At 45.8% G+C, this 14,937-nt stretch overlaps 1 protein-coding gene across 1 annotated transcript; it reads left to right on the forward strand.

The window, feature by feature from the left end:
* Positions 1–1,723: 1,723 nt before the first annotated feature.
* Positions 1,724–3,269, forward strand: LOC112901130 (probable carboxylesterase 2). The gene has a single exon (XM_025969977.1). It carries the CDS (start codon positions 2,124–2,126, stop codon positions 3,129–3,131), a length of 1,008 nt encoding a protein of 335 aa, XP_025825762.1. The 5' UTR covers positions 1,724–2,123; the 3' UTR covers positions 3,132–3,269.
* The last annotated feature ends 11,668 nt before the right edge of the window (positions 3,270–14,937 follow it).

Here is a 14,937-nt window from a genome sequence, read left to right on the forward strand (position 1 = left end):
ATTGCTTCAAAGTTGACGATGGGAAAGTCCCCACCATCCTCGCCTTCTTTGGCCATTAGCACCTGGCGGGAGGAAAGCTCATGAGAACTTTCATCGACTAGTTCAGTCGACCCCTCCGCCGCGGTGGCCAATGGCCTGCCTTCTTGAAAGGGCAAGGGCTCGAGGTGAGCCACAAGTCGACCCTCTGCCTCGAGTAAATCGGAGAGCATCATGCCCCTCCAGTGCACAACGCGCCCTTCCGGCAAAGAGGTGACCACGAGGTCGCCGGTACCGGAACAACCCGAAGCCCCCCGACACGCGGTGGCTTCAGGCTTTCCATCCTGAAGCAGCAAGTCCAGGTCCTTCTCTAACATGGAGAGGGACCCAGGGACGTTGGCCTCCTGAAGATCAGTGGCCGATTTGCACAAGCCGAGTTGAGATCGGTTATGCGGATCCCTAGATTGGAACAAGTCCAAACCAGGGGAAGTTGTCGCAACACCAGAAGAAGTCGAGACTGGAGCAGACTTCGTCTCGATCTGTGCTGCAGAGGCATGAAGTGGCAAGTTGTCGAGCCCGTCGACGAACTTGTCAAGGTTGCTGCGGAGATCCGCAACGGGAGTCTTTGGCTTTATGTCGACGAGGAATCGCTAAAAATTGCCCACACCATCTGCGATGCAGACCCATGAACCAAAGACGAATGTCGTACCCTGGGAGGGAACTGACCTGATGAATTTGAATGATGCCATCGAGCTCGCCAGTGGATCTTCGACGCGCTCCCCTACCTGGCGCGCCAGCTGTCGGTGTTTAACCGGCTGCCCACCGAGGGATATACCCAAGGTGGTAAGTTTTGGGTGAGGAGATGCCGAGATCAGGAACTCGAAGGTGCAAGGAACACAAGACTTAGATAGGTTCGGACCGCACAGAGCGTAACACCCTTCGTCCTGTATGGTTTGTATTGCCTTCGGTATAGAATGACCTAATGATTGTCCGTTTTTGAGAGGGGTCCCTGACCTCCCTTATATATCCGAGAGGCCAGGGTTACAAAGATACTAACCAACACCAGCCAAGAAATCGTACCAGAACATGTCTCGAGTAGATACCCCCTGTATCGGTTAGCTCTATCTCCTATTTAAACAGAATAAATAAGAGATAAATAAGATGAATAAGAGATAAGACGGATTTAATCTCTTAGACCTCTTTAAACTACGTTACGTACCCAGCCCGGTGGCCCCGGGTCTGACATATGGCGAATAAATCTTATATTTGAAAAAGTCTGAATTTCAAATAGTTTGTGAAACATAAATTCTAAAAAAATATAACCAAAATCATAACCAGGGGACCTCCCGCCCAATGGCCGGGCGGGACGCCTGCTTCAGGAACCTCTTCGCGAATAAGAAACTTTTCTTATTCGTGAAGAGGCCCCTGGAAATTTTTTTGGAACCTCCCGCCTGATGGGTGGGCGGGAGGTCCCCGGCCCCACGCCTACCACCCGATCAAAGGGCGGGAGGTACCCATTTTCCCAATTTTTCCCATCCGGCTCCCCTTTTTCGAATTTTAATTTTTTATCCCCTTTTTTAAAAAAACTCTTGTTTTTCTAGGTTTGGGCCTACGCTCGCTTGGTGTGAGTCTCCTGCGTGGACTTCAAAAACTAGAAAAAATATTGACCGGACCTTCAAAAAAGCTACAAAAGTTTCTAAAACTTTCTATATTTGGAGTATATTTTTCGTCAAGTGCTCCATGAAAATGAGAAAATGGAAATGCCACTACATTTCTTAGCACTGACTCCATAGGGCAGAGGGCAGAGGCTACATCGCACGCTGAAGTCTGAGCAGCAGTACTCAAGCAGGTCACGACTTCACCGATGTCAGCATGGCCGGTGTCCGGCGTGCATCCATACTTGGAGTCTGGCGTCTGCGTGTCCCTGATCCGTCCACCGCTGTCTCCGTAGCCGGCTTGTCGGCGACCTCTGCTCCAGCGCACCTGCTCCACGTCAACCCCAAGGAGCCGTGAGACTACCGCCCGTCTACACTATAAGCCGGTGTCGTCCGGTGATCCCAAGAGATCATCGAGCTGCTCAAGACCAAGACGACGACATCACCCCGCACCAGCAGGAAGCTCAGCCATCTCATCGCCAGCGGCCGTGCATGGCGTCCACCAACACCGCCCCATCCGGCGTGGACTCTGCCGACGAGGTCCTCCACGAATTCGGCATCGTCCGGATCTACAAGAGCGGCCGCGTCGAGCGGCCCCTCGTGGCCCTGCCCGTTACGCCGGGCCTCGACGACGCCACCGGCATCAAGTCCAGGGACGTCCATCTCGGCGCCTACTCCGTCCGCCTCTACCTGCCTCCGGCCGCGGTCACCGCCCCCAGCGCCAGGCTCCCGGTCGTCGTGTACGTCCACGGCGGCGGCTTCGTGGCGGAGTCCGCCGCGTCCCCGGGCTGCCACCGCTTCCTGAACAGGCTCACGGCCGCCTGCCCAGCCCTCGGCGTCTCTGTCGAGTACCGCCTCGCGCCAGAGCACCCGCTCCCGGCGGCCTACGACGACTCCCTCGCCGCGCTCAAGTGGACGCTCGCCGCGGCCGACCCGTGGGTCGCCGCGCACGGCGACCTCGACCGCGTCTTCTTGGCCGGGGACAGCGCCGGCGCTAACATCTGCCACTACCTGGCCGTCCACCCCGACGTCGTCGACGCCCAGACACAACATCAGGGCCAGGGCGGCAGCGCGCGGGCGCGGCGGAGGCTCAAGGGCGCCGTCCTGATCCACCCCTGGTTCTGGGGGTCGGAGGCCGTGGGCGGGGAGCCACGGCACCCCGCGGCGCGCGCCATGGGGGCGCGGCTCTGGCTGTTCGCGTGCCCCGACGCGGACGGCATGGACGACCCGCGGATGAACCCGATGGCGCCCGGCGCGCCGGGGCTGGGCACGATGGCGTGCGAGCGGGTCATGGTGTGCGCCGCGGAGCACGACTTCCTGAGGTGGCGCGGCCGAGCGTACGCGGAGGCGGTGGCCGCGGCGAGGGGCGTGGAGGGGGAGGGATCGGTGGAGCTGCTGGAGACGGAGGGCGAGGGGCATGTGTTCTATGTCTTCAAACCCGACGGCGGCAAGGCCAAGGCCATGCTCGACAGGATCGTCTCCTTCGTCAATGCTCCGTGATGCGCTAGCTATTGTTCCTTGTGTTGGGTTCATAGCTTTTGTCCTTGTGCTTCGGCGCCTTTGTAGGATACTCCTATATGTGAAGTGTAGTAACAAAGATGGTGAATTGGGGATAAATAAATGTACGGATGATCCTCATACATAGCAATAATGTAGGCATGGGAAATGCACAACCACACTCACATATGCATATATGAGGTACGGTACTAATTTGCAGAAATATTACATGAATTTTACCATCTTCTGTTGACAAATTTTCTCAGGAAAATGAGTATTAGGATGACTTATATTAATTTTGCACATATTCTAGATTTCATACAAAACCCAATATGTGATTCCAATCACCCAAAGGCTTTACGGCAGGAATTTGTTCATAGCTCTTATTAGGCTTAGAGGAAGTCGTTGGATCATATGACAGTCTCTAGTAGTGGTAGCGGGTGAGGCGGCAAGGTCGCCATCGGCCATGAGTAATGGGAGAGCCACTTATTTCTCCGAAATCAAAGATCAAACAAATGGGCAACGAGGACATCATGATAAGAGTCTAGCAATTTCGGATTAGGTCGACAATAGCAGGGCGTACGACGATGAGGAGGGGAATAAGAGGGAGCTACCACAATTATGAAAGATATGATCTAGTTTGATATCTGATGGCGGCTGATTCTAGGATTTGTATTAGACCGGCTGCCAACAGATCACCCTCCACCCAATAACATGACGGTTAATGTGTACATGCAGCAAGGCAAAGAAGTTGGTTGGTCCAAAAGAAAAAGGGTAAGAGGCTGGTAGCTAGCTAGGATTCGCAAGAGGGACTAATTCTCGTCAATTTTTCTAGTTTGAAACCAACTTCCGAGCAACGAAATATATCCCAAATATCCGCTTCTTGAGTTTTTCCTTTCTTTTGTCTTATCTTAAGTTTTATTTCCAGTTGCTCGTATTTTCGGCGTACATGGATGTTTTTGCTTACGCTGCACTTGGTGTGACTGTAGCAGCCTGTGACATTCAGATAATTAGAATTATAAATATTAGACTTTTATGTGAAGTGTGTATGTGTGCCAAATTTAAGTGCAAAGGGAGAAAGGGTATTTATGTAATTTTAAAAAAATTGTGGGCTTTTAGTGCTAATGGGTAAGAATGGGAGGTAGCATCAAAACCTAGGAAAAATGTAACACTAGGTGTCAAATTTGTATCACCATAAGAAAGAAATTGCAATATATATGTTAAATTCTAGGAAATTTGGGTCTTTATGTGAAAACAGGGACCTAGATGTGATTAAAGCAAAAGTATGCGTCCTTTTATGCAAATTATTGAAGTATAAAAGTAACTCTCAAAGTTTACTTAGGGCCAAAATGTAAGAATACAAGTCATCATGATATTGCATGAAAACTTGCAATTGTGTCCAAAATTACATGAAATCTACCTCAGTAAGGACAAAACCTATTCAAATACCACTTTTGCTCAAAATTTAAAATGTAAAGCTGTATGATTTGGGTTTTTGAACTTGAACCCTAAAGCAATGTTGTAGAGTTTAAAAAACTCTCCAACTTATATTTTGGTCATTTCCTCATTAGAGTTTTAGATTAGCAGAAAATTTTACTTTACCAAGAGGTCCCTAGACTCTTTTGGTTTTGCACATAAGTCCCTCGGACCCCCCTCTTCCTTCTTCTTCCTCTAGCACCCCTCTGCCCCCCCTGCCTCCTCTGCCGCCGGTGCAGAGCACCTCACCGCCGCCGCTGTGCTGCCGCTGCCGCTCCACCTCCTGCCTGGTCGGCCTCCACGCGTCACTCTCCCCCTGTCCCGGTCCTATTTCCCCTCTCCGCTGTCCTCGTTTGCACGCGCCACGACCGCCCGGAGCTCTGCTCGGCCGCCACCTCGCCGCCGCCGTGTTCCGCGCGCGTGCCTGCTTTATTTCCCTCCCCCTTCTGCTCAGCAATACCAGCAGCTCATACTTGATCCATTTGCATCTCTTTTCCCCTTGCCGTGCGCACCCTGAGCCCCGATCGCCTCCGCCGCCCGCTCCTCCCTTCCGGTGACCTCCTGGCCACTGTGGACAGCCGCCGTCGACCGCCCATTGCCCCCATTAACCCCCTAGAAAGCTTCCCCAGTGCTTGCTCGTGCTCACCAGCCTCTAAACGCCGACGAATTCCGGTCGGAGCACCGTTGCCGACGACCGCCGCCCGCCGCCGCCTCCCGCTCGCCGTGGAGCACCCCTCTCCGGCCTTTCTCGACCCCAATTGGCCCCACACCGAGCTTCCCCACACCACCTTGAAGCTTCTCGACCCCTTCCTCGCCGCCCCCGACCACCGGAGCACCACCCCCGCCGTTCACCTCCGCCGCCGGCCGCACTGCTCTCGTCGCGTTGCCGCTACAGTCCACCCCGACCCGATCCCGAGTGTCCACAGGTGCGCAAGAACCTTGTGATGCTTCCCCGCCCCTCCACTCTCGCCGCCGGCGATCGCCGTCACCGGAACTGGCCGGTCAACCCCCCGCCTCCCTCTCTAACCACGGCCAGGGACCTCGGGCTGGAAGATGCAAAAGCCCAGGGGGCTGTCTGCAAAGCTTAAGACTCAGAGGAATAGTGTCATTAAGGACCCCTTTGTTATTTTTGCTGCCAACTTTGAAATTCGATAGCAATTCAAGAAAAAATCATAAAAATTGGATTCCTTATTCTAAGATCTACAACTTTCCTTATAGGTTGACTTTCAATTTCTAAGTAGTTTCTACTCTAATTTAAATATTAAGTTTAAGTAGTTGTAGACTATGAAAATGCTTAGTAAATAGTAGAAAAATGGTAAAAATGTAAAACCAATTGTATTAGTTTTGCTTTGACATGTAGTATTTAGAAAAAATAATTAACCTACTATTTATATAGTATTTTTATAATGTATGAGTTTAATCATGAATAATGCTATTTGATCCTGGATATTTAATAGCTACAGTTCTAGACATTTAAAAAATTATGAAAATATTTTGAGATGTTGAATTTAAATAGTATAACTTGTACACCAAAAATCTAGAACAAAATCTTGCATGTATGTACAGTTATAAATAATACCTAATAGGTTAATACTAAAGTTAATTATCCTTGTGGCTTAATTTTTATAGAAATAAAATCTTGATAAATCTACAATGGCTTAGGCATAGCTTAATCTATAATTAATAAAAATTCAACCCCAGTACTATGATAGTTTATTTTGTAACAACCACTCATGTTGTCTAACGTAGCTAACTAGGTTAATTTATACCCGATAAATGACTGCCCAGTAAAAGGGGTAAATGAGATATTTGATGAGTAAATTATGTTTTCATTGGATTGCAACTTTATCGTGAAATAAAATAAAAGTATATGCATCCGTTAAATTACATCTTTGCATATCATATAGACTCAACTACTCTCGCCGACGGAGACTACGAACTAATCCCGGATCAAGAAGGGGAAATTTCTGAAGACCCCGGGAACGTCGTCGGAAGTTTAACTGAAGCTCCGAACCCAAGTTCGGAAACTTTGACACTCCTGCCCCCAACCCAACTCAAGAAGGCAAGCCCCGGTGCATAACCCAGTATTTCAAATTACTACATTATGCAATCTTATATATTATATCTCGCATTAAGTCTAGGAGATGAAATGAAACCATAGATGCATGAATCCTAAGAACCTATGTATTGTACCTGAGTCCTTACCGCATAGATGCTCTGCTAATAGGACCGGTAGAAGTCGGGTGATTTTCTGTCACTCGCGCGATATAGGAATTGCAATGTTTACATTCCTGTAATCATATAAGGACGATATACGGGATTTAGGTGATGTATCATAATGGAGATGATACCCGTCTGTGTTGGTGAATTTGGTTAAGGTCGCAGTGTGTGGTAGCGGTGGTTAAGCGTTTGAAAGTACTAGCCACATGCCGCGAAATATGGTAAGCGGTAAGCCTAGTAACCAATCGGCCCGAGGAGTGGACATACCTCCCACCACTCATATTTGGTTTTTCCTGTTACTCGCTTCGACGTGTGGGAATACGTGTTGCCGGGCAATCAGGAGTACGGTCATGTAGTCGCACTACAGACGTATGTCCTGCACATTGGATGTGTGTATGGTCCTGCAGTCGCTTGTGGTGGATCTGATCCATGAATCGGAATGAAAGGCAAATGGTTGCTTCGGAATAATCTCTGGATATTCCAAGCGTGTGAGTTAGGTTTACCCTTGCAAGGCTGAAATTCGATTCAGGAATCGTCCGTTTCTCGCGGAGATTGAGACTACTTGATCCCTTTGCCACATAGAGTAATAAGAGCAACTTTATGGTTATCAAAGATGATGTTTGGCTAAAGATTCTACCATGCTTGAATAGCTATAGGTACTTATCTATAATGGATAATCACATAGAACTTGAAAGCTAAAAGTGAAATTAAGGATCTACTCTTTGTTGCTTTTCAGCTGTAAACTTTACTCATAACCAGAAAAGCCTTTATAAGTCTAGTTACATGGCTAAGTATACCATGAACGGGTAAGCCTTGCTGAGTATTAGAATACTCAGTCTTGCATTGTGACTTTTATTCAGGTAATTCCCCTGAAGACTTTGCTCTGCCTATGCCATGGCCTTATCCTCTACCCGATGGTTGGTCCGTGGAGTGGGACCCATCCCCGGCCAACACTGATCATACCGAGTGATGTTATGCCAGGGCTTAGCATGATGTCTGGATTGGCGACGTGTACAGTGACCGTGTTTTAAACTCCGCTGCCATGACTTGAAACCTTAAACTGTTTTGTAATAATTTCCATCAGTTTGGAACTTATGTTACTTTTGAATACTCATGTGATATAAATGCCTGTGATGTAAAATATATTGGCGATTGTATCTCTGGACTCGCCTTCGTGCGAGGTACCTTGTTTGATCTTGCATTAGGTGGTTTATCAGGACGTTACCCGACAGGCCAAGGGCTTACACCGTTTGAAGTACGTTGGAGCCCTTGAGAGAGGACTTGCGTACTTGAACCGGTATAATTCAGGTTGGTTCTGCCACACAGCCGAAGTTGTAATACTATAACATACTAGTATAATGCTCATGCTAATGCTACAGTAACAGCCAAAAGACACTATATATTTTGAAAATGATGCATAGAATGAGATAGATAAAGGTTCATGTGAAAAGTTATCATCTTGTTAAATGCATAGCATTTGCACTTCAAATAACATCACAGAAATTGTATCTTGCAACATGGCCTGTTAGAAAAAGTGAGCATCAACATTCTTTTATTATTTTATGAATCCTTCTTTGCAAACCATAAATACATTGAGCATTGGGCACCAGCAAGGAATGGAAGATGTCACTTTGTCGGTGTAAGTATTTTGAGGAAACACATGGCTAACAAAGCTGGCACCACCACTATATCAACCAAACGGGAACAATGTTTTGCTCCTTACCCAGATGGCGTTCTTGCAATTCAAATTGATGCGGTACAAGAACCAACCGGTTATAGTCTAACTTGGCTTTGCGTTGACGTGAAAACGTGCCATGCCAAACACTGAGCACTGAACATGCAGCCCGCAGAGGCTCTTTTTGTTGAGCCTCGGCGGAAATCGGATGTTCCGGTCTCCAGAAACAAGAAGTTCCAGAATCTCTAGGGTTTGGCTAGGAAAGCATGAAACAGTCACCCCAAAGGGATAAATAGCACGCTTACGTGGTGAAGGTGTTGTCGGTCAAAACCCACCGGCGAGTAGCGACAGGCAACACGAGGAGCCGGGAGGCTCCCGGGACTGCTGGTGCGTCCTGGTCCCTCGGTCAACGGCCTGAAATCCGGCACACGCCCTGGCTTCTAGGTTGCTAGGCGTGGCACCTGACCTTGTACCTGATCAGGAAGGTGTTATGTGTTAGTTTCCTGCATGCACAGACATGTGTAAACATTAGTCCGAGCCGTGATCGGCTCATCGAATGATTCCCGGTATCGGCTGTAAAGAGCCGATTGTGTTGGGTATCGGATCGGTTCTATAAATAAAGCAAATATGTCCGATGGTAATACAAATCTTGCTCTGTAATCATTAAGCTAATCCAATCTACGACGACTAAAGCTTTCACTACGTAATCGGAACATCCTACATGTAACTGAGCCTAACAAATGCTGAAGGTAGCAAGACAACAATCTAAATAGAAGCCTAAAAATCAACCAAAAGCCGATTCACAGGACAATCCTTTTTCAAGCTGTTATAAAATACCCAGAACACTGCCAGAACATTCAATTCGTTTGAAGAGCCTAATCATGCAGATATTAAACTAAACCCTCGATTAACGAAGGCTAACCGTAACAGATTAGATCTACTAAACAAGTACAAAGAAAAGTACTGCCCTTATACCTGAGATCGAGTACATGGACAGCCAGACGTTTACAGGAACCAAGCAAAGCATAATTAACACATGAAAGAGCCGATGCTACCCTATAAACGCCAAGATAACTGGTGTTACTCGCCATCAACAACGCTTCAGAACGAGAAACATGAAAAGTAAATAAGTAAGAATGATGCTGCCCCGATCACACAGGGCGTGATCAGGGCCGCACGGCGCTTACCCGAGAAACCCTAGAACAGGGGTGGCGATGCGCCGAGAGTTGTTGGTGAATGATTCGATTTTTTTTATTGTTTACCCAAGATACATATCTGCAAAGGGTCCGATCCGCAAGCCCATTATAACTATCCTTCAAACCCATCTTGCTCCACGACCCACCTTTCTGGCCTGCCTAAATTATGGCGATAACATATGCCCCCCTGGTTTCGGCAATAATTATTCTGAAACCATTTCCCTTTTAATCGCCTCATCTCTTCGACTTCCGAAATCCGTACAGGCGTGCCTCTTGAACTTTCAGGGGATGTGACTGCTCTGCATCAGGCTCCTTGGAAACCGTTACGGTGCCGATTCACCTTCCACTTCGCCTTTATAGACTTACCCCCGGCAACTTTCTCCCAATCGTCTTCTTCTCTTCAGACATTAGCAACCACATCTAACCCAATTTTTTCCTCCTCTTGCAATGGCTTCTTCCTCTTCCTCTGCTTCTTCCACCATCTCCTTTGAATCTGAATCCTCCCGAGAGCCTACTCCGGAATATGATCCGATAGCTGCCTACGAGATCCTTGCCCCCCTGCATTGGGATGCGGGAGTGTCAGACCCGGGGCTACAGGGCTGTGTACATAATATAGTTTAAACAAGGTTAAGAGATAAAGCCCATCTTATCTCTTATTTAAGTTGTTTTCTACTCGTTTGAGTAGGAGATAAAGCTAGTTGATGCAGAAGAAAACTACCCGAGTTATACCCGGGTATGATTCCTTAGCTCGTATTGATTAGATCCATGTAACCCTGACCTCCTGGATATATAAGGGGGGCAGGGACCCCCTCAAAACATCTGATTCTACGCCCAAGGGAATACAAACCACCATACAGGACGTAGGGTATTACGCACCTCGCGGCCCGAACCTGTCTAAATCTTGTGTTCCTTGCACCTTCGAGTTCCTGATCTCAGCGTCTCCTCACCTAAACATACATACTTGGGTATACCCTTCGGTGGGCAGCCGGTAAAACACCGACAGCTGGCGCCCCAAGTAGGGGAGTGCATCGAAGATCCACCGGCAAACTTGATGGCATCTTTCCAGTTCACCAGGTCAGTTCCCTCTCAGGGCACGACATTTGTTTTTGGCTTGAGGGTCTGCATCGCAGATGGTGCAGGCAGTTTCTGTCGATTCCTCGTCGACATGAAGCTGAAAACTCCCACGGCGGGTCCTCGAAGCAACCTTGACAAGTTCGTTGATGATCTCGATGACTTGTCAATTCATGCATCTGCTGCAAGGATCGAGGTGGAGTCTGCTTCCGGCGCACAACGCTGCATCAACTTTCCTTGGGTTGGACTCTTTCCAATCTAAGGATTCGCGTAACTGATCACGACTCGGTCTACGCAATTTGGCCACTGATCTCCAGGAGGCAGACATGTCCGAGTCCCTCTCCGCATTAGAGAAGGACTTGGACTGTCTGCTCCAACTTGGAGGGCCCGAAGCCACCGCATGTCAGGGGGCTTTGGGTTGTTTTAGTGCTAGCGGTTTGATGATCACCTCCACCCCGGAGGGGTGTTTCGTGCATTGGAAGGGCATGAAACCCTCTGATCTACTCGAGGCTGAGGATCGACTTGTGGGCCACCTCGAGCCTTTGCCTTTTCAGGAGGGCAGGCCATTAGCCACCGTGGTGGAGGGGTCGACTGAACTAGTCGATGAGAGCTCTGAGGAGCTCATCTCACACCAGGTGCTGATGGCGGAAGAAGGCGAGGACGATGGTGACTTGCCCATCATTGAATTTGATGCGGTCTCCGAGGACAAAGCCACAGCCAACGCCTGCGACAAAAATGACGCCGATCATGAGGCACGGAGGACCCGAAAATGACGCCGAATTCGCTGCTGTAAGCGAGCGGGGCTTCAGGACTTCGGTGGCCAACATCGCTAGGGTCACGGCCATACTCGAGCGCAGCAACCATCCGAACGTGCGTCAAGCACTTCGTTACGCACAGAGGGATATCCTCTTTTAAAAGTAGCTTAGTTCCATCTGCTATAGCTTGAAGCAGTCCCAGGGGGCCAGCATATTCAGGACCAATACGTTGTTGTATCGATGCGGATATTTCTCTTTCTAACCACACAATTATGAGTACTTGTATTGTGATTCCCAGTAGGAGGGTCAAAATGGGTAGAATCCATATCAGTCCGTAGACTTCTTTTAATAATTCCGATTTCGAAAAAGAATTGATAGTTTCTACCTCTATTATCATTTCAACGATCAACTTCCCCCATAATGATATCTATACTACCTAATATCATCATGATATCAGCCAATTTCATTTTTTTTAACTAGCTGAGGAAGAATTTGCAAATTAATAAAACCAGGTGGACGAATTTTCCATCTCCAGGGGAAAAGACTATCATCTCCTACCAGATAAATTCCTAACTCACCTTTTGGAGCTTCTACTCTTACATAAAGCTCTTGCTTTGATAATTCAAAATTGGGCGAAGGCTTTTTACCAAGAAATCGATATTCAAAATCATTCCATTCGGAATTCTTTGCTTTCTTAAAGCGTCGGGCTTCTAAATTCTCATAAGGTCCTCCCGGAATTTTCTCTACAGCTTGTTGAATAATTTTTATGGATTCCCTCATTTCATCGATTCGTACTAAATAGCGAGCTAACGAATCTCCTTCTTTTTGCCATTGTACTTTCCAATCAAATTGATTATAAGACTCATAAGGATCAATTTTACGAAGATCCCATTGTGTTCCAGAAGCTCGTAACATTGGGCCCGATAAGCCCCAATTTACAGCTTCTTCGCCGCTAATAAAACCGACTCCTTCAACTCGTTCTAAAAAAATAGGATTCCGTGTAATAAGTTGTTGATATTCAACAACTCCTCGTAAAAAATAATCACAGAAATCTAAACATTTATCCATCCATCCATAAGGTAGATCAGCAGCTACTCCTCCGATGCGAAAGTAATTATGCATCATTCGCATACCTGTAGCAGCTTCAAATAGATCATATATCAATTCTCTCTCTCTAAAAATGTAGAAAAAAGGAGTCTGTGCCCCGAGATCCGCCATAAAAGGTCCAAGCCATAACAGGTGAGAAGCTATACGGCTCAATTCTAACATAATTACCCTAATATAGCTGGCTCTTTGGGGTATTTGAATATTCTCCAAGAATTCTGGTGCATTTACCGTTATTGCTTCTGTAAACATAGTAGCTAAATAATCCCATCGTGTTACATAAGGCAAGTATTGTATAATAGTTCTGTTTTCCGCGATTTTTTCCATTCCTCTGTGTAAATACCCTAATATGGGTTCGCAATCAATAACATCTTCACCATCGAGAGTAACGATCAGTCGAAGAACACCATGCATTGATGGGTGTTGAGGGCCCATATTGACTATCATGAGATCTTTTCTTGTAAGCGGTGGACTCGTATCCTTGTTCTTATTCTTTTTTCCATGAAAATGGATTATTCCATGAATTCCTCAAAACGAGGCTCATCAAAATGCAAAATCTAAGACTACTAATAAAATAAGAAAAAATTCGAACGATTAAATTACTTCTCCCGAATATCCAACTGACTGATTAATTTCTTATAACGTACTCAATTTTTCTTTGCCAAATAAGCCAGCAAACGTTGACGTTTTCCCAAAAGTCTTCGTAGACCTCTTTCCAATGAAAAATCTTTTTTGTGTAATTCCAAATGTGAAGCAAGTCTCCGTATCTTATTGGTGAAACTGAATACTTGAAATTCAACAGAACCCCTGTTTTCTTGTTTTTCTTCTTTAACCATAAATCAAAAAAAAATTCTACCTCCTTTCTTTTTCATGTATTTTTCTGATCAGGAAGAATAAAAAATTATGTCAATTATTTTGAAGTTATTCTAATCTCGTACACACAAAAATTTGCAATTATTCATCTACTGCTGGAATTTGGAATTTGGATTTATTGTATCGATGCAAATTGGATTTGGATAGAAGGGTACATTCTTTTATTTTAGATAGAAGAAACATTTCTTCTATCTAAAATAAAAGAATTTTGCTGATTTATTGCTATATCCAATTTATAGAATTGATATAGCATTTAATTGCTATCATTTAGCAAAATGAAACACAGCATATGCATCCATCTTTCGGCTCGAGAATTTCACGGGATAGAGATATAGTATAAGAAATAGGCTATTAAGTTACTCTAAATGAATTGTGGATACATCTGTATCCTTAAAATACTGAAACGACTGTCATTACTCGTATCAAACCAATAGCGATTCATAAAAGCTAAATCTTGTAATCAATGGTGGGCCAATAATAAATTTTTTTGCATATGTATTAAGACGCTTGGTCTGATTTCGAAATTGTCCAGAGTTTTTTATGTTGTTTTCATTGCAAAATGATGGATCTCCTTCCGTAACTTTCCAATTATGAGTATGAGATTTGAAAGACATGAAAATTCTCAATTCTCTACGGCGTCTAGGAGATAGATAGAATATTTTCAGGAACAAGAAATCAGAAGAATCTTTTTCTCTATTCACTACCATTCTGCGTGTTCGACTTCTATTAGTTTCTTTTCTTCTTTAATGCAATAGCTATAGTTTGATATAGAATCAATTTCTCAAAGTAATGGAAACCATTCTCTTATAGGAAATGGTTCGAAAATCGCTATTCCACCTTTTAGGTTTAGGTATCATGAAAAGTGATACCTGTGAAGATCGTGCATTTCAGTCACATTCAGATCCGTTTTTCGAGTCCATGATATAACCAAATTGGATGGATCTTCCACCCGTTTAGCTAAGAAAGAATAGATGAAGAGGTGGATAATAGATCGATATGAAGATCATGAGCTGCCCCATAATGAAACCGCCAGTAGTCGCGAATATCTCCTTCTTCCCTAACCCAAGATGGGAGAAAGAAGATCTAAGAGGGACCTATGGAGAATGTGGTCAGAAATCCATAATAGAGTCCGACCACAACGACCGAATTAATTATCCTCATCGAGAAACTTAGACTACTAAGTAGAAAAGATTTGAAAATCATGGCAAGGGTCTCCTTTTTTTCTTTCTTTAGAGTTTTCTATATGCACAATTTCTCGATGTTTCAATGAGAATTTCTTGACTTTCCATATATAGAAAGAGATAGACTATAAATGACATCTCTTATGTCAATAAGACCAAAGGGATGGATATTAAATGATAGGAAGTGCTAGGAAGTGAAATAGAATGAAATAGAGCCACTTTGGGCTTCCCTATGAAATGAGGCATGGAACGGAGCCA

The sequence above is a fragment of the Panicum hallii genome, chromosome 1 (genome assembly GCF_002211085.1).
Source record: "Panicum hallii strain FIL2 chromosome 1, PHallii_v3.1, whole genome shotgun sequence".
In the NCBI taxonomy this organism is placed as follows: Eukaryota; Viridiplantae; Streptophyta; class Magnoliopsida; order Poales; family Poaceae; genus Panicum; species Panicum hallii.